Source organism: Lonchura striata, chromosome 9 (assembly GCF_046129695.1).
Source record: "Lonchura striata isolate bLonStr1 chromosome 9, bLonStr1.mat, whole genome shotgun sequence".
Taxonomy (NCBI): Eukaryota; Metazoa; Chordata; class Aves; order Passeriformes; family Estrildidae; genus Lonchura; species Lonchura striata.
In genome coordinates, this window is record NC_134611.1 from 28,389,009 (window position 1) to 28,408,302 (window position 19,294).

Genomic DNA, 19,294 nt, shown 5'->3' on the forward strand with positions numbered 1-19,294 from the left:
CTGCACCCTCCGTGGGGGTGGGACAGCACGGCTCTCTGGGGCAGCAGAGAACAGAGGGTGTGGAGGGAGGGATGGCAGAGACCTGTGGTCTATTAATAATATTCTGGGAGACATATGTAAAAATAAAATTGAAACCTGAGCCCCCTCTCCCTAGACATTTCATTAATAACTATGTACAAAGAAAAAATCAAGGTTTTCCTTTTGTCCCCAGATTGAAGGAGCTCAAGTGCAGGACACCGGACGCTACACTTGCGAAGCGACCAATGTTGCTGGGAAAACTGAGAAGAACTATAATGTCAATATTTGGGGTAAGATTTATTAAGCTTATTCCAGAAATGGGAATGAAGCTCAGGGCTGAATTACGATCTGAGACACTGAAATCCTCTGTAGTTCATCAACACTCAGTTGCTGAGGCACATACAGGGATATATTGTTGTATTTGCTGTAGTTGAACATGCCCAGGACAGTGCACACATTTTTCAAATCGCTTTAATTTATTTCTAAATTAACACAAATTACTCTACAGACCTTTGAGCTTGCAGGAGTAAGAGCAGTTAGATCTATAACTAGTGAAAGGCATCTCTTCTCATGGCAGGGGATTGGAACATGATGATCTTTAAGGTCCCTTCCAACCCACAAGATTCTGTGATCATGATTCTATTATAAATACCTGGGTTTGGATCCATAGCTTTAATGCCATTTAAAGTAACATACCAACTTTCCACTTACTGAAATGCTGAAGCATTGGAAATTCAGATAAATAAAAGCTGCATTACAAACTTATTAGTGCTGAATCATAAAAACAACTTTAATAAATTTTTTCTATGGCTCTATAATGAATGTGGCTTAGGACATTATTTTAATAATGGCTTTTGAGGGGGTTTTCTGCACCATCATTTTCTTCTCATGTACAAATTGAAATGTCCCTGGTTTACTATTATAAATCAATTTCTTGCTTTGGAGTCATAAGACTAGAATTACGTATGACGGTTTGTAACACTGAAATGACATTTTTCAGTTCAGATTTAATGACTGTCATTATTAAAAGATCGATTCACGGCATTTGAGTTAGAGGTTAGTGTTGTAGTACCATGCCATTTTCCTATGCTGAAGCAAATACCATTTACTATGGAGGTCAGTTACTGTGGAGGTCAGCTTCTGCTCTCCTCTCTCTCTCCCAGATTTTTGCACAGGACCTTTGCTGGGGGGATTTAGATTTGTTCCTTTGTGCAGTAGAACCATTCCAGTAGGATTTGAATGGAGGGATAATTCTTTGCTAGTTAGCAGCTTTGATGGGATAAGCTTGATGGAAACCACAGGCTGCCTGTGAAAGCCATCTGTGGATAATTGTTTAGAATTATAGTTTCCATTTATGCCACAGCATCCAAAGTCCTCCTTGCCATATTTTGACATTTTAAATCCATGAAATGTATCCTTCTGAGAATTTGTGAGATCCTTGGAGCTAAGTGTGGACCCACGAGCCAGCCAATGAGTTAAATTAAGAGAATAACACAGGCTTGTCCTGGCTGGAAGCAAGACAAATAAAGGGTAAAGTAGGCAGTACCATAAGGCCCTTGGCAGTGTTGATTCAAACCCCACACACCTGGTTGCTACTGGAGAGCTGGAGGTGTCAGGAGAAGCTGGCTATTGTCACATGCATTTAAAAAGTGCTGCATAAATTGTTCACCTGGGAGGTTTTATTTGCCAAGTTCAACCTACAATCTCCTCTGCTTTTTCTTGGTCTCTACCTACTCTATTTTCATCTGATGAAGATCATTCCCTGATTCCTGAGAGGCAATTAGCCCTTCCCTAGGGATTGAACCAAAGTGCTTTAAGACTTTGAGAATCAGCGTAAAACACTGGTCCCTTTTGTCTGCAGCTGGTTTAGAGTCACAGAGCTGTAAAGCAAAGTGATCCTTCTGTTGCAGGAGGGTGATCAGAGGAGTGGGATCCATAGCCTTTGGATGTGGCAGCCAGTGTGCTGATGCAGGAAAAATTCAAAGTAAAAATGTAGGCTGAATTTTAAAAGTTACTGGTGATTATCTCTGTGGGTATATTAGCTGAGGCCATGAATGAGGCAAGCTCTTAGAGTTGGAGTCACTTGACAAAGTTCCCCAAACCATCTTTGTTCAGTGAAGTCCATTAAAGGCAGCCCAAAATAAAGGCTGTGCATGCAGCAGCCCTTGGAGCCCAAAAGGATGGATGCAGTCATTCTCATGTGTATTGTTCCCTACCCAGGGCATGGTTAGCATTGAGGAGACAATCCTTGTCATTGCTTCAGAGCTGTATGGGAGAGATTTGAATGAGGGTAATTTGGGGTTTACTGATGTCTGATAATGTGTTGTTTCAAAGGCTGCACTTATTTGGCTTTTCTTTGCAGTGTCACCAAGTATTTCTGGCTCAGATTACAGCTCTCAGCTGACAGTCACTGAAGGGAGCTTGATTAGCCTCATCTGTGAGTCCAGTGGCATCCCACCACCCAGTCTCACCTGGAAAAAGAATGGTGGGTAACTGCCAATTGTCTGTTTTATAAAGCAAATGGGATAACTCTGATCTGTGGGTTTGCTTTTCATTTTGTGTCCATTTTAGATGGTGTGTTCTGAGGAGCTCAGGTGTGCAGATATCTGTGTAGTCCTGGCATTGGGTAACATGAACTCCAGGAGCAGATTATTCTCTTTTGAGCAAGTGGAAGGTGTCCAGGTCCATGGCAGAGAGGTGGAATGAGATGATCTTTAAGGTTCCTTCCAACCCAAACCATTCTGGGATTTTAAGACTTGTTAGTGGGTCCCAAATGTCAAGGCCAGGGTCACTGGGAGTTCCTTGGTGTGAATTTGAGTTTCTGCCCTGTGATCCACTGCATATCACAGATTCTCTGAGCTGGTTTTAAATCTGCGGCCATGGCATCATGCCAAGTGGTGAAGATGTGTGTAGTTGTAATTGCTTTGGGGATACACAAAACCCTTTCTCCCCTCGCATCTTGTTCAAGAGTAGTCTGCACACCTTTTGCTTTAGGGGTTAAAGTTACATCGCCAAACACCTCTTTAGGAGTTGGAAGACAAAGCCAGCTATTTTCAGCACCTTTTAAGCACTCGTGGAGACAGAATACAGGGCAAAATAAAGAGAATTTACTTTTTCTCTGTGTTAATTCTTGTGTTATTAATAAATCTTACTTATATTTGTGTTTTTCTAAGCAAAACAATTCAATATAATATGTACTTGCTTTAATTAATTTCGGCTCATGGAAAGAGCAGGTTTTAATTACAGAACACTTTTTCCAATGCATAACATATTCAGAGAACAGGAAGTTCTTTTTAATCCCTGTGTCTTGGAAGTTCTTTTTAAACCCTATCTCTTGGAAGCCATGACATGTAAATGCACTGCAAGGCTAATGTGTGTGCACTTAATATCAGGAAGGAGACTTAAACCTGCTAGAAAGTCTAGAAAAGCAGTTAGAAAGGAAGAGTATATTTTTCAGCAGTATATTTTTTTGATGCACTTTGTAGAGAGGGAATGCACAAGAGGGAAATGAAGATTAAACTTCTAAAAGAATCCATGGCAGGTGCATTCCTTCTGTCAGTAAGTCTCCCTGCAGTTGGAAAGATGAAAATGGATAATCTGAGCTCTCAGAGAATGCAATGGGAGTTTGCTGTCATGTTTCTGCTGAGGATTTCCTAAGAAGAACCTGTGACACACAGCACACAGTGTGAAACCTAAATTAATTTCTAAACACTGAGAAAGTCCTCAGGATCTACTGGTGCTGAGTTCCTGCTCTCTGGGAAAACTGAGAGAGTACTTCTAAAATGGGCAAATGTGCAAGTCAGTCCTTTTGATTAAACCAGTAGACTTCACACCACATGACTTTCATTTGCTCCTGGCAGCTTGTGTGGTTTTATGTGACAGAAGGTGTTTTGCAGGCTCTCCTGTGGTGCCGGAGCCATCGGGAAGGGTGCGGGTGCTGTCTGGGGGCAGACAGCTCCAGGTTGCAGTTGCTGACAGGTCTGATGCTGCATCTTACACCTGCATTGCTTCAAACGTGGCTGGGAGTGCCACCAAAGAGTACAGCCTGCAAGTGTACAGTAAGTGCCAGGAAAACTCTGATCATGGTTTACCAGTTGTGCAGTAATGTTATGGGAAGGTGAGCCGGGCAGTGATGTTGAGCTGCAGGGTCTCCAGAGACAGAGTGCTGGCTGTAGGACAGTTTAGAGGTAGTTCAAGGAGAGTGTTATGTCATTAAAATTTTGGCAATTTGGACCTGTAGCTTGACCAAGATATTGCATATCCCTTTTGAAACTGCACAATCCACTGATGTAACCCCTTCAGTCTTGCCCTCAAGCTGCAGTAGTGATGACAACTGACAAAAATTAGATTTCCCTTCATTCCCTTAGACTTTATTATATTTTTGTTGGGAACAAAAGAAGGTATTTTTAAACAAGCCCACAGAGAAGAAAATCTTCCAAAATCTGTAGGGATTGATAGTGTGGGGACAGTATTTTTTAATTTAATTTTTTTGCTTGTTTGCATTTTAAAAATTGCCTGTAAGTTAACATTTTAAAAAACATTTTTATTTTATGCTGTGAGAGAGAGGGAAAGGAGCTGATTTGCCTTTTACTGGCCCTGCTGCTCTGAAAAACTGACTCAGCAGCAGGTGAAGATTCTGAAGTGCAGCTTCCAGTTGACTCTTACACTGTGTCCCTTGTTCCTCCCTAGCTCGACCAACTATATCGAGCAGTGGTCCCCACCCGTCAGAGGTCATTGTCACGCAGGGAAGTGAAATATCCCTGGAGTGCGAGGCTCAGGGCATTCCTGAGCCGGCGGTGACGTGGCTGAAGGACGGGCGGGCGCTGGGCAGCGGCAGGGACGTGGCGGTGCTGGCCGGGGGCCGTGTCCTGCGGCTGGAGCGTGCCCAGGTGTCCGACACCGGCCGCTACGTCTGCGTGGCCACCAACGCCGCCGGCCTGGCCGACAGGAAGTACGACCTCAGCGTCCACGGTGAGTGGGGGTACATGGAAATCCACCACTGCGTGCCAGTGGTGTGGAGCTCAGTGCACCTCCTGGATCTGCTGCAGCGGATGCAGCTCTACTTGCAGTGTTAGGAAAAGCCCAAATCTTGGTTTATAACTCCTGAGTATTTTAAAATTGTAGCCCTCTTTCTGTAACTATCAATCTACCCTGAGTGGCTTTGTCGATCAAGATAAGCAGGATAAGGTACAATTTTACGTGATATTGGGGTGAGTGTCATGATGGGAAACATTCTGTTGTTGGAGAGAGAAATTAAGGTTTAACCAAGACCACCCTGCTGCTTACCCTCAGTAAACTAATATTTGGATGACACAACATTTTGTGGGCAAAATGAATTGGTATTTGTTCTGAAGTATGGCTTTTCCTTACTCTTTGCTGTAGTTCCCCCAAGCATTGGTGGTTACCTGCAGCTGCCTGAAAACATCAGTACTGTGGAGAAGAATCCCATCTCCCTGGTTTGTGAAGCCTCAGGAATCCCCTTGCCAACAATCACGTGGCTTAAGAATGGGTTGCCCATCACCTTAAACAGCTCGGTGCGGATCCTCTCAGGTACAAAAGCTGGAGGGCAGATGGCAACATCTCAATTTGTCATGCCCAGAAATACTCTTCATTGGCTCTCCTATTTATTTTTTCTCCACCTCTTCCTCTTCACAGTTGTTTTACCATTTAAAGAGGAAAAGTCTTTGAAAGAACAAATTACAAAAACCAAAGCACATCTCTAATTTCTATGGGTCTGTATATGAAACCAAAGAAATGAGGCATGTAAATGCATGTAAAAGCATTTCTGACTGTGTTGTTTCTTTGACCTTGGATTTGCCACTGGCAAGTAGAAATCTCATGGCAATAAGTTTTGATGGAGTTTCTAATACACTGTGATAGCCACCCTGCAAAGCCTGCATCATGAACCTAAGAAAACTGATTATCAGACAGGTAAAGAGCTGGAAGGTGTTTAAGAGCTCAGCTAAGACTGCATTTGAAGCTGATAAGCTCCAGGATATTTTAATTAGTGCAGCTTTTAATGTTACACATAGTTTTGTCCTATGCTTTCCCATTTTTGCATATGGTGTGTGGAAAAAGGAAGTGGGTGTGTGATTATTTCCCAGTTTGAACCTGGCTCTGGGAGCTGCTCTGCATTCCCTTCTGTCTCAAGTTACCGTCAACAAAATTAACATCTTCGGGGCTTGGTTGGTTCTGTCCTGCCTGTTGCTTTCTACACCCACACTAATCTCACCTCCCTAATCGAGAGTCAGGAAGGGAGAGAGAAAAAGATGTTTATTGTGTGGGAGGGGAAACACGCCAGGGCTCAGGGCTTTGTTTTCCTCCAAACTTTGTGCTTCAAAAAGCTACATGTTGTGGTAGTGAACTGTAGCCAGCATGGCCACTTGGAGCTTTATTTGTGCTTGTAAAACTGTAAAAAACAACAATAACAAAAATCCTCCTCTAATTTTGGAGTTAAATACTTTGCCAAACCAAGATATTGGTTCTGTTGACTGAAAACATACTTGGCATTGTAGATCATTTCAGTGTGTGGACACACTGCTGCCAGCTTTTAGTCAGTTAATTCAGATAATGGAATCACAGAATATCCTGAGCTGGAAGGGACCCACAAGGACCATCCAGTCCAACTCCTGGCCCTGCACAGGATACCCCAACAACCCCACCCAGTGCTTGAGAGCATTGTCCAAATACCGATGCTTGCTTTTGATGATCCTTCCTGCATATCTTCTGGGAAAAAGAAAAGAAAAATCCACTGTACCCTTCCTGCTTCCCATGCAGCCCATGCCCTAAGCTGTACATGGGCTTTAGGAAGGAGAAGAGCTTTTGTTTTGCCAAATGTAGAAAATCTGCCTCAGCACTGGAGAGCTGGGTGTGCTCTGGTGTGTGATGCCAGGGAAGGCCACAGTCTCCTGCAGGCAGGTTTCTACTTCTGTTTTGGCCTTGTGCAGGGGTGGATGGGAGAAGGGATGAGGCAGACATGAGGCTGGAAGACCTGAGTCTCCCTCAGTCTCCCAGTGCTCCCTCTGGCAGGCAGGATTCCTTGGGTAGAGCCACATTCATTAACCAGCTTAGCAGTTTGTTCCTCCAAGTGCATGACCAGGATCATCACGTTTTGGGCTGTGTCTCAACAGTGATAGCCACAGACAGGAGCTGCCTAGGGCGAGTGTAGTGTGGATTAGGGAATGGTTGCTGATGGGAGAGCTGCTAACCAGAAACTGGGAAAAGCTACAGGCTGGCTGCCACCTTTGGCTTCAATCTCAAATGCTCCCTGATGTCTGTTCTGCTGTTCCTGTGCCAAAAAGAAAGGAAAGAGAAGTTACTCTGTGATGGCAAAGCAGGGATATTCCTGATCTTTGGTCAAATATACTTGCAAATCTTCCTTTTAAATGAGCATGTCTGTACAAAGAGTCAAGAAGAATCTGTTCTTTTAAACCATTGCATGTAAACCAGTGCTATTATCGGCTGTTACTATTACTATTGATGGCACAATTAATGTAAATGCTAGAAGGGCGAAGTGGAATTTTATTCCTTATCTATATATATGAAAATACCTTAAGGGTATTTATAATACAAGGTATTTATAGAAATAAGCTTGTTTTTGTGTGTACACACATAAAAAGCACTGATGAGGCATTATTAATTTTCCTGAATACTCATCTAGAATCTCAGTACAGGAAAGCACTCTTGTGATTGAAAACCCTGCTGTCTCAAGCACTGTGTGCTGTCCTAATTTCCTGCCCAGCAGTGTGTGTTACAAGCACAGCATTCCTGCCATGTCCTAAGTGCCAATCCATGAATCCCGTGCAGTGGAGCAGGGTGTGTGTGCCCTGATCAGCCCTGGGGTGGTGCTGGGGGGCAGAGCAGGGTGTGTGTGCCCTGCCCAGCCCTGGGGTGGTGCTGGGGGGCAGAGCAGGACTCTGATGCTGTTTTGGCTGTCTCAGGGGGCCGGACACTGCGGCTCAGCCCTGTGGGCGTGGCAGACGAGGGACATTACACCTGTGTGGTGACCAACGCTGCAGGAGAGGCCAGGAAGGACTTCTACCTCTCTGTTCTGGGTGAGTACCTGCTTGGATTTGGAACAGCACAAGAGAGGGGTTTATACAGTAAGAGGGAGGGTATTCGGTATACTTTGCTGGTATTTTAAAAAATATTATGCCAAAACGTGCATCATTAGGGGAAAAAAGTGCATTTGATACCACAGACAGAAAATTAGGTTGTAAAGATAAGGTTCTTCTACACAGAATCATAGAAACCTGGAAGGTTGGAAGGGACCTTAAAGCCTGCCTCATTCTAACCACTCCCACCCTCCCGCCATGAGCACCACTATCCCAGGCTGCTCCAAGTGCTGTCCAGCCTGGCTGTGGGTACTTTCAGGGATGGAAACCTGTGCCACAACCTCCCCACCCTCACATATTCCTTCCCAATATTCCATCTATCCTTTCCCTCTGGCAGTAGGAAGCCATTCTTCCTCGTCCTATCTCTCCAGAGCCTTGTCCAAAGTTCTTCTCCAGCTCTCCTGGAGCCCATTGAGGTCCTAGAAGGGGCTCCAGAGTCTTTCCACAGCCTTCTCTTCTCCAGGATCAGCAATCCCAGCTCCAATGCAGTGGAAATGTTCAGTCAGCAGAGCCTTTAGTATGACAGAGGTTATAAACCAATGCAATAGGGGGTGGTCCTACTGATGTTTTAGACCAGGAGTTGTCCAGCAGGCTCTTTAGATGCTGTTTGGAACCATTAATGTATTATTCTATCACATTGCTTAGTTTTGCAAATCAGTGTTTTCCCCAGAAAACACTGCTTCTTGATTTAATAACTGTTATTTTTATCAGTAACTGTCAGACCTGGCACAGTGCAAGTTTTCTCTCAGCATTACTGTGTCGAATTTGTTCTCAGTTTCCTTTCCTTTCCTTCCTTTCCTTTCTTTCACCCTCATCTTCCCTTGCCTTCAGCTGACTTGGGCATATTCAGCCAGTAAATGATAACTCCCATTCAAGTCAGTTCATGTTTATTTGATGAGCTCATGGAAGTGTAAGTGTGGTAGAATGGATGAGATGGATAAACACTGGAAAGCATTCATTGTCTGACTGTTTTCTTTGGAGGGTTTTAGAAGCAGGGTGTTCTTGAGGGTTCTGGGAATCTCTATTGCATTAGGCTTTGTTTTCCTTGAAGAAAAATGCTCAGTGAAGCTGATTTCAAGTGGAAAATTCCATTGTTAGTATTCTCTTCCCTCCCCCCAGTAATTTGTCTTTCTAGAAGAAAGTTACTGGAATGAGAATCCTCACCAGTCACTGTCAGTGGGACTGTACACAGACATGCCAGGATTTTTATGGATTATTATCATAGGCACAGCAGTTTGCAGGCAGAGCTTGGTGTAATAAGCACAATATTTATATATTTAAAAAGGCTTTGGTTTGAATTTGCCATATTTTTGAAATTGAGATGTGTTGATGACTTACTGTATTATTTTGGAGTGAAAGCAACGAGTTGTTGTCTTTGTTTATCAATAGTAGTAACTTCTGGTCTGACTTAAGTCCTGAACGTCGTGATTTTAAGTTTTGTTTCCCCCATCTCTTTTCTTCACTCAAGTTTAAACCTTTCATTAGTTATCAGAAATATGATGTAACATTCTTGTCTCTGTTGACAATGAATTCTGCATATTTCCATGATTCTTACTTTGATAAAATGTTTGCTTCCAACAATGAGCGAGATCACAAATAAACTGTTAAGTATATTTTAATTCCTTTCTTCTTAGGTCTTCTCTCTAGGCTGAAGGTTTGCATTTTGCAGGATTATTAAAACATAAGTCTGGCTCCTTACTGTGACATTTTTGTTACAAAATTTCCTGTATCTCCTGGAGATGGAGCTGCTTTCTAATAACTACAGGTCTCCTTTTCAACCTGTTATTCTCCATGCCTATTTCGACTTGTAGTGCCTGTTTCTTTTGGCCTGATCTACAAATGCATCTACCTTGAAAGAAATAATTGATCACAGCTTTTAACCAGCACAGCTACTCCCCAGCATACTCATAATCTGCCCACCACATCCAAAAGCACAAACTGACCAGGATAATTTGGAAACATGTCAGCTATACAGTAGGAGTTTCCTTGCCTTGGGTTGGCTGTTTGAGGGTGGGGGGGGGACGGGGATAGCTATTTTAGGTGTTTTATCTTCTACTTCCCTAGAGAAATGTAATTTGTACCACAGCAAGTTGCCTTTAGACATATGTAGTGGTTCATTCTCACATGGAATTAGCTGTATTTGCAGAGAACACTGATAAGCTGTGGCACAGCATCCACTTGTTGGGAATCTGCTGTATTGCTCCTGTTTTTTTATGTCAGTTACTGAGTAAGCAAGCACAAACAGTTGTGAATTTGTTTTCCTAGTCCTGTGTTCCCAGGCTCATCCCTCCTAGCAGCATCCTCAAGAAGCCTGTTGTGTTTCAGTGTTGCTGAAACCATGCTGATGTTGTGTCCTTTCCTGTTGCAGTGCCTCCAGGGATTGTGGGGGAAAATGCACTGGAAGATGTGAAAGTGAAAGAGAAGCATGGAGTTACCCTGACGTGTGAGGTGACAGGTAAAAGAACAGTTTATGATTTACCTTTGCTCATCAAAGCCATGGTCAGATCACTACTGGTGCTGCACACCCTGTTTTTAAGGGGATTTCAGCTCAGTGGGATCCAAAGGTTGGATGAGATGAGCCAAGAGGGATGTTGCTGCGATATTGCTTCTCCAAAGGCCTGTGGAATTTCAGAGGAGGTGTATATCGCTTCAGGTGGTTCAGAGACTTCAGAATGCCTTTTCCAAACCTTCTCTCCTTGAATGTACACGAAAAGCACACCTGAAACTGTATTTTCCTGTTTCTCAGAAATCTTGGTATATCCTAGAGGTTATACACCAACTCATGTTTGCCATTTTCCCGACTCCATCAAGGGAACCCCATGCCACAGGTCACGTGGCTGAAGGATGGGCAGGCTCTGGCCGAGGCTGGAGATCCCAGGATCTTGTCCAGCAGGCGATCCCTGCAGATCTCCGAGGCGCAGCTCCTGGACACGGGGCGCTACACCTGTCTGGCATCCAACGCTGCTGGGGAGAGGAGCAAAACCTACAGCCTCAACGTGCTTGGTGAGCAGCTGCCTGCAGAGGAACAGGCAACTTGGGAAGAAAGTCCTGTTGGAATTCTGTAGGGCTTTTTTGACACAAGTGCACAGGTTGCCTCTCTGTCTAGAATTTTGCATCTTAGTAATTGGTAAGTGATAATGATTTAATAGAAACACCAGTGCTGTGCTTTAGACAGCAGAGCTGGAACATAGAGAGCCTTCATAGGATATCATCTCTATGGAATGGGCAGGACAGCACTTTGGCTTATTGTGATTCAAGGAAGGAGCATCTGAAGAGCATTTCAGATTGTGATCTCTTCAGAAAAGCTGAAACCATCTGCACTCCTCATTTTGTTTGGGTTTTTTTTTTTCCATGAGGGTTATTGCACAACAAAGTGCAAACAATGGTGAGTTTGTTTTCCACAGCCTTGTTCCTAGGCTAATCCCTCCTTCCAGGATCATCAAGCAGCAGCTCTGCTCAAGGAGTGGTGGCTGGCTTCCTGGGGAGCTGTGCTTGACAAAGGCATGGGTGGGAGTGAATTCCACTGGTTAGGGATCACTGCTGACTTCAGGACAAAACATAAAACCAGCTGAACGTTGTCTGGGTATGGGTTTTGGTGCTCCTTGTAGGACTTGTAGGACTCCCAGCTAGCTGAGGCTGCAGCCAGATTCCTAGACTGAACAGGGACCAGAAAGTGGGCTTTTCAGAGGTGCTTTCCTCCCTCTGGTTACTGATTTTGTTCTTCCCAGTGGCTCCAAGCATTGTGGGAGCAGACAGCCAAGGGAATGCAGAGGATATCACTGTTATCCTCAACAGCCCCACCTCACTGGTCTGTGAAGCTTATTCCTACCCCCCAGCCACCATCACCTGGCTGAAAGATGGGAATCCCTTAGAGTCCAGCAGAAACATCCGCATTCTGCCAGGTAAACTCTCTTTGTATTGGGAAATAACACCTGATTCTTTTATTGAGTGTTTTTCTGGTACAGACTTCTTTAAAAAAATCAAAGGATATATTTCTATGAAGTGCAATGCACTGACACAGGGTGCCCAGAGAAGCTGTGGCTGCCCCATCCCTGGAAGTATCCAAGGCCAGGTTGGATGGGGCTTGGAGTAAGTTGAGCTAGTGGAAGATGCTCCTGCCCATGAATGAGCTTTAAGTTCCTTCCAGCCCAAACCATTCTGGGATTTCTTAAACTTCCCTAGCACTTCCCATTCCAATATTTTTAAGTACCTCACATTAACTGATTGTTTATTTGTGTTTTATTATGTATTTATCCTTTTGTGCCATCAAGCAAAATTATGGGAAAATTCATATGAGCTAATGATGAATATAAATGACTTCCAATTAAGTGTGGAAATTAGATGGAGAGAGATATAAATTAATAAAGAGAATGAGGTGGGAATTTTCTAGGTCATTAATAGCTTGCCATTTTTAGTTAGTACAATAATTTCTCCCTAGAATAATTTCTCACTGAACTCCATTTTTCCCTAGTATTTATGGAGGTGGAAAATGGGAACAAGTTTTAGAGGGAACACTGGATTACTGTAGATGTATGAATACCTTACCTTATTAACTGCAAGTGTTCAGAGAAAGAATGAGTCTTTGCTAAATATCTTCAAGAAATTCCCTGCATGGATTTCTTGAGGAAATTTGTTAGCAAATTTCCCAAGAATCCATAAGCAACAGGAACTGCTCCACAGCACTGCCATGAATCATGCACTCATTTGTTGCACATGGTAGTGAGCAGTCAGTTTTTCTGCTTTTCAAAGGGCAGCTTTTGGACCAAAGGGTTGGAAATACGCTGGAAAAAGTATTTAAATAACTGGGAAGAATGAATGTGCTGTGAGTGCTGTTAAAGGTTGGTGTCTTTGGCAGGTGGGCGGACCCTGCAGATCCTGAATGCCCAGCAGGACAGTGCTGGAAGATACACCTGCATAGCCACTAACGAGGCTGGGGAGACCCTGAGGCACTATGAAGTGAAAGTCTACAGTATGGCAATGCTTTCAGTTTTGGAAATTTCTTCTAATTTTGCATTCTTTCATTTTCCCCATTGCAGTGTTATCTGTCCTACTGAATACAAGGTTTCCTATTAATGGCTTTGCTGAGCAAACATCTGCATTAACTTATGGCATTGCTGGAGGAAAGACACCAGAAAAGTTGATTGTTGTATCTTTTGCAATGCTACAGTTGTGCTAAAAGCCTTTATGTCACCCAGGGGAGAACATTTGAGAAACACTGAACTCCACTTTCCTCTGAAATGCCTCATTTGGTGCTGATTTTCAAGTTAGATGAGAGCAGCACAATGGGAGACGTGAGCAGAGAATCTCCTGAGCACAGAAACCATTTTGGAAAAACAGGAGAGGGCCTGTAACATCTAGTGGGACATTTTATTGAGGAAAGTAAAACTGAAGGTTAAAAATACAAAAATACTATTTTTATATCCTTTCATAAGATTTCATATGCACAAAAGTTTCCCCATTCAAGTCTTTTTCAGGACATTATCCTTTGAGCATCTCTACCTAGGTACTCAATTTTAATGCTAAAACTCTTCATTATAGGCTCAATCAAGCATGATTTTTACCTTTTTTTTTTTTTTTTTAAATTTCCCAGTCTGATTTCGAATTGGTTTGCTCTCTTACAGTAACATGCTGTTATTTAATTACAGTAAGTCCTTAATAAAGCCCCACTGGATTTGGAATAACGAGAAGGTGACAAACGAGTTCATTACTAATGCATGCCTGTGGGAATGTAATGCCCTCCACTCCCAAATGCCATTGCAACTGTCAGTTATTAGGATACTGTAAGTGCTAGGGGAAAATTTAGAAATTCCCAGTGGAAAAAAAGAGTAGAAAATGCTCTGAAAGCATTTCACATAATTTCAAAAATATTATGAGACCGAGCTGGGGGGTAGCTGGAGAATTTTGAAATATTCTATTTTCTTTCTGATTCAGAAAGAAACAGGATTTTGCAACACTGGAATTTCAGTGGAAATGTTGAGTTTTCACCAGCTACTCTGAGTGTGGACTTGTGATCAAACATATGTTTCTGGGAATATTAGTTTCCATTAAAATGCTCTTTAATGACTACAATACCCTGAACTTTGTAGAATTGAAGCCAGGCAGGTAATAATGAAGTGCTGCAGTTAGGTAAGGCTCTAGTGAGGTTTCCGTGTTTAAAAATCTGCATGTTTAAAAGTGTTGAATGCCGTTTTTTATGTTTTTGTACATAATAACTGTACTAAAAATAGCTGAAAATACATATATATATATATATATAAAAGTAATAATTTGGCATTTGGCTGTGGGCAAGAGGCAGTTTATTGGGGGAATGCTTGCTTTCCAGGAGGTTATCATCTTATTCCAGTTAGTGCTGAAATGCTGCAGCAGCCAGCAAGCCATGACAGTTTTTCCCCTCTCTGCCTTTGTTTGTGTGCAGTTCCCCCCACCATTGCCAAAGGGGATGTCTCAGGGACAGGGCTGTCCCCCAAGGAGGTGAAGATCAAAGTGAACCACAGCCTGACCCTGGAGTGTGAAGCTCATGCCATTCCTGCTGCTGCCATCAGCTGGTACAAGGATGGACAGGCCAGTCAAACTCGATTCCTTCCTCTGAGGAGACGTGGGACAGGGACAGCTGTTCCCTGTTCCTGGAAATAGCATCCATGCAGGGCAGCAGGAGTCACCCTCACTCCCTGCTGCTGGCAGAAGCACTGCCTAGCAGTGTCGAGTGTTTGCTGGCACCCAGACCTCTGCAGATCAATATCCTGGCTTTTGGTGGGTGCCTGGCAGTGCCTGAGACACCAGGACCAGAGTCTGCAGGCCTGGCACTGGCCTGTGCTGGGATAGGGAGTGCCCTTTTTGGCAGGAGCATCCCATGGTATGGCCACAGAGCCCGTGGCTGTTGTGTAAAGCCCCCAAAGGCCTTGTTATTTACAGATGGTTCTCTCAAGTGCTGCCCTTGCAGAAGTTGCAGAGCCTCCCCCTTGGTCCTGGCAGAGCTCACAAAGCCACAAGAGCATCTGGCAGCTCCAGAGGGGGTGAGGCACAAGTCCTGCCACACACAGCGCTCCAGAATCCATCTGGAGAACTTGGGAAGGGCAGGGCCATGGGGACACACTGAAATACAGCACAGGGGATGAATAAAAAATGAACTGTGCTGCTCTTTTGTAAGAAGGGAGAGTATAATCTTTTGCTTGAGCTGTTCTTGGTAGTGCACTCACTGTGGAACAGCTCTTTCTGGATTTAACAAGCATGTGGGAATAACGTGGTTGATCACCCACTGGCTGTTTCAGGTGTGCTCTGCTATTCTGGGGTCCCTAGGAATCCTGCCTCTATTGCCAAAGAAAAACTCAATTTGGAGAGTTAAGAGGTTCCCAAAGGCAGTGACTGTGCACACCTGACTGCCACTGGAACACCAGCTGCTGCTCCTTAGGCTGCCCTGGGTGAAAGGCTCTCACTCCTGTCCATGGACTGAATTAATTGTCCCCTGCAGGCCAGGAGTTGAGTGCTGACTCCCTAATCATGGAAGCATGGGCTTATGGCATAGTTTGGGTTGGAAGGGACCTCAAAGCCCATCCAGTTCCACCCCTGCCATGGGCAGAGACACCTCCCACTAGACCAGGCTGCTGATGTAGATGAGCACATCTAATATATTCTGGACACACAGGCTGTGTCACTGCAGCCTCTGCTGTCACATGTGAGCCACATTTGGGCACAGAAGTATCTAATTCTGTGTCTCTTTGTGCTGCTGCTGTGTCCATTCTATGTTCAAACTGTGCCCTGGCTGGCAGCAGATCTGTAGGATGGGTTAGATCCATTTGTTCACCTTACTGTGAGTTTCCTAGGTATTGGAAGCTTGGCCAGTGAGTTCAGGGATTGGATCAGCCTGGTTGGATCCAATCTCACCAGAGCCCTGGCCTGATGGGAATGGCATTGCTCCTCTCAGCAGTGTCCATGGGGCTAGGAGTGATGGAAAATTACATCCTTGGGGAAACCAGCTGCCATGATCAGAAGGGTGAAGATGTAGAGTTTTCTGAAAAGAAAATTGTCTCCAGGAACTTGGAGCGTGATTGAGCTTACTCATATCACTACCACAAATCTGGCTGTTTCTGGTGTGTTCTTTGCTGAGTATTAATTTTCATTTGAATTGACATTGCAGCCACTGCAGGCAGATGAGCATGTCCTGATCCAGGGCAGTGGCCACACCCTGCACATCAAAGAGGCCCAGGTGTCAGACACGGGGCGCTACACTTGTCTGGCCTCCAACATTGCTGGGGAGGATGAGCTGGAATTTGATGTAAATATACAAGGTAAAAGGGTAATAAAGCTCTCCTGGTAGCCTGCTTTTCTAGTATTCTGGGATGTTGGAATTAATAATTTTAGGTCCTTTACCCTTGCGTGGTCAAACCCAGTGCTTTTGTGTTTCTGTGTGGTTTTGATTTCAGGGATATTTTGCTCATTGCTGACATATAGTATTTGATGATTCTTTTATATGTTGTGTTTCTGAAATCAGTGCAATGACATAGCAACTCTGATCTTCATGAAAAAATTTTATTTGTTTTGAACTAAGGCATACTTTACTTTTCTGTTTCAATTAGTATTTAGAGGCCCCAGACATAAGCATCCTATTGGCCTACTCTGTGTCAATACAAGGAAACAATCATGAGTACTTTCTGAAAATATAGACAAAATGAGAGCTTGAGTGAAACCAGATACCTCATTGTTTAAGTATTTTTGTTGATGAATACCCTCTATGTTTGTTACCAGGTGATCTTGCACTATTATTTATTATTCTTCAAAAAAATAGTAAATTGCTCAATTGTTCATTCTAGAAGATCTAGAGTTTTCCTTAGTAACTTAATGTGGAGGGAGGGGTTTATTTAATACACGTAATTTTTATTGCTGCTATTGAACATTCTTATTTTTTGACTTTAAAACCAGCTGTTTCTGCTGCAAAATGCTAACGTTATTCCTCTTCTTTGTTGTAGTTCCTCCTAGCTTCCAAAAGTCTTACAGGGAATGGGAAGCTGGGAACATGGTGGATGCACAAAGAGGTGGAGAAAGTAAAGATGTGCTTGTCAACAACCCCCTCTCACTGTACTGTGAGACCAATGCTGTTCCTCCCCCTGTGCTCACGTGGTTTAAGGATGGGCACCCCCTGAGCTCCAGTGACAGAGTGCTCATCCTGCCAGGTGGGTATGCAGCTGGCACTCTCCGGCCCTGCACTGAGGTGGTCAGAGGGCTGGAGCAGCTCTGCTGGGAGGAAAGGCTGGGACAGTTGGGATTGTTCACCTGGAGAAAAGAAGCTTCAGGGTTACCTCATTGTGACCTTCTAGTGTCTGAAGGGGATGACAGGAAAGATGGAGAGAGGCTGTGTACAAGGGATGGAGGGACAGGACAAGGAGATATGGACTCAAATTAAAAGAGAGTGGGTTTAGATTGGATATTGGGAAGCAATACTTGGCTGTGAGGGTGGGGAGGCCCTGGCACAGGGTGCCCAGAGAAGCTGTGGCTGCCCCTGGATCCCTGACAGTGTCCAAGACCAGGTTAGAGCACCCTGGGCTAGTGGAAGGTGTCCCTGCCCATGTCAGGGGGTTGCATTGGATGATCTCTAAAGTCCCCTCCAACCCAAACCATTCTGTGATTCCATGGTTAAGAAATGGCCGTAGTGCTGGTATTTGTGTAGTGATGACACACTTCTCCTCTTCAGAATGCTTCTTTAATGTTCTTTTCAGACTTCGTTAGTTGGAAATTTTTCTCTCCAGTACTTGGCCTTAAATTGTTTTCTTTAATTTAAGGAATAGTCCCTAAGATGGTGTGAATGTCACCACTGAACTCTCACAGTGTATCGTGGAATTGCAGAAGGGTTTGAGTTGAAGGAATCTTAAGGCCCATCTCATTCCACCCCCTGCCATGGGCAGGGACACCATCCACTATCCCAGGTTGCTCCAAGCCCCATCCAGCCTGGCCTTGGACACTTCAGTGTGTTGCAGAATGAAATACAGCAATAATATCTTCTCTCTGATGTGTTCCTGATTTATTTCCTTATTAAATTTGCTTTGATAAAAAATAATTTGTGTATAAAAAGCCTCTTAACCAAGGGGCAAGGCATGGAAAGCGTGTCTGCAGCAGAAAAATGGCCATAATCCCCAACTAAAGCTCGTGGGGAAGGGAAGGAGCTGCCTACAGTCATGAGCTATGCAGAGATGGTTTGGGATGGAGTGTTAAAGGAAGGGCAGTGGTAAAAAGGGAACACCTGTTTGTCCATTTTGTTCATCTCTTGAGAGAGCAATGACAAGTACTCCCAAAGTGTATTCCTAAGATCTTCTCTCCTTCTGCAGGTATTTATAGGCTATGCTTTTATGAAGAATAGAGTGAAAAGTACCTCTAAGCCTCAGAAATAAATCTTTTCAGTTTGGAACAGAATATTATGTGCTTATATTTCCTTTTGCCTATTAGTTCTGTGCCATCTTACTGAGAAATATTTCTATTTTTGATGGAAGAGTAATGCCTAGCTACATATTGCTGCAGCATGATCTTCCTTTCTGTGGAATTAATTCCTCTTTTCTAACATTTCAGTATGAGCATGGCTGCACTCCAACTATTCACAGAAAAAGTAGCCAGGAAATAAAAACCTTTAGCTACTTATAATTCAGACCAAATGCTGACCATTCATAAGTTCGCTTGCTCAGGCCTCTGGTGGGATGTGGTGTGGAGATGATGGAGAGTGCTGGACGCTGCCTTGGCTTTTGTTTGCAGGAGGCCGGGCGCTGCAGATCGCGCGGGCCCGCGCGGGGGACGCCGGCAGATACGCGTGTGTGGCGGTCAACGAGGCGGGGCAGGACTCCATCCACTACCACGTCCGAGTGCTCTGTGAGCTCCTCTTCTCCTCTGAGTGCCAAAACAGGCTTCTGTGCAAAATAACCAACCACTGGTTGGAGTCCCTGGTGTTTGTAATGTTTATTTGTAAACCATGATGTTAATGTGTTTAGGGTGCTGGAGCTGTACAGAGCTGTGTGAACAGAGTGCTGCTGTTCTTAGTTCCGTGTCTGTAGGTTATTGTTATAGGAACTCGGTTGTGTTACAGCTCTCAGCATTCACCAGAAAGAAAAGCATAGGTAAAAATCCATCTTTTATCTTGGTATCTCTAATTCTCTCTTCAGCTTCCCATTGAAAATTGTGCACAA

General features: G+C 44.0%; 1 protein-coding gene across 1 annotated transcript in view; it reads left to right on the forward strand.

The window, feature by feature from the left end:
* HMCN1 (hemicentin 1) overlaps positions 1 to 19,294 on the forward strand; it is a 164,485-nt gene that overhangs the window by 100,071 nt on the left and 45,120 nt on the right. The window contains exons 42-55 of the mRNA XM_021525146.2: positions 212 to 308; positions 2,381 to 2,503; positions 3,915 to 4,076; positions 4,708 to 4,989; positions 5,401 to 5,568; positions 7,959 to 8,072; positions 10,501 to 10,587; positions 10,944 to 11,135; positions 11,861 to 12,034; positions 12,988 to 13,101; positions 14,548 to 14,693; positions 16,267 to 16,417; positions 17,096 to 17,299; positions 18,867 to 18,980. Of these exons, the coding sequence (XP_021380821.2) occupies positions 212 to 308; positions 2,381 to 2,503; positions 3,915 to 4,076; positions 4,708 to 4,989; positions 5,401 to 5,568; positions 7,959 to 8,072; positions 10,501 to 10,587; positions 10,944 to 11,135; positions 11,861 to 12,034; positions 12,988 to 13,101; positions 14,548 to 14,693; positions 16,267 to 16,417; positions 17,096 to 17,299; positions 18,867 to 18,980 (2,128 nt within the window). The remainder of the gene's footprint in view (positions 1 to 211; positions 309 to 2,380; positions 2,504 to 3,914; positions 4,077 to 4,707; positions 4,990 to 5,400; positions 5,569 to 7,958; positions 8,073 to 10,500; positions 10,588 to 10,943; positions 11,136 to 11,860; positions 12,035 to 12,987; positions 13,102 to 14,547; positions 14,694 to 16,266; positions 16,418 to 17,095; positions 17,300 to 18,866; positions 18,981 to 19,294) is intronic.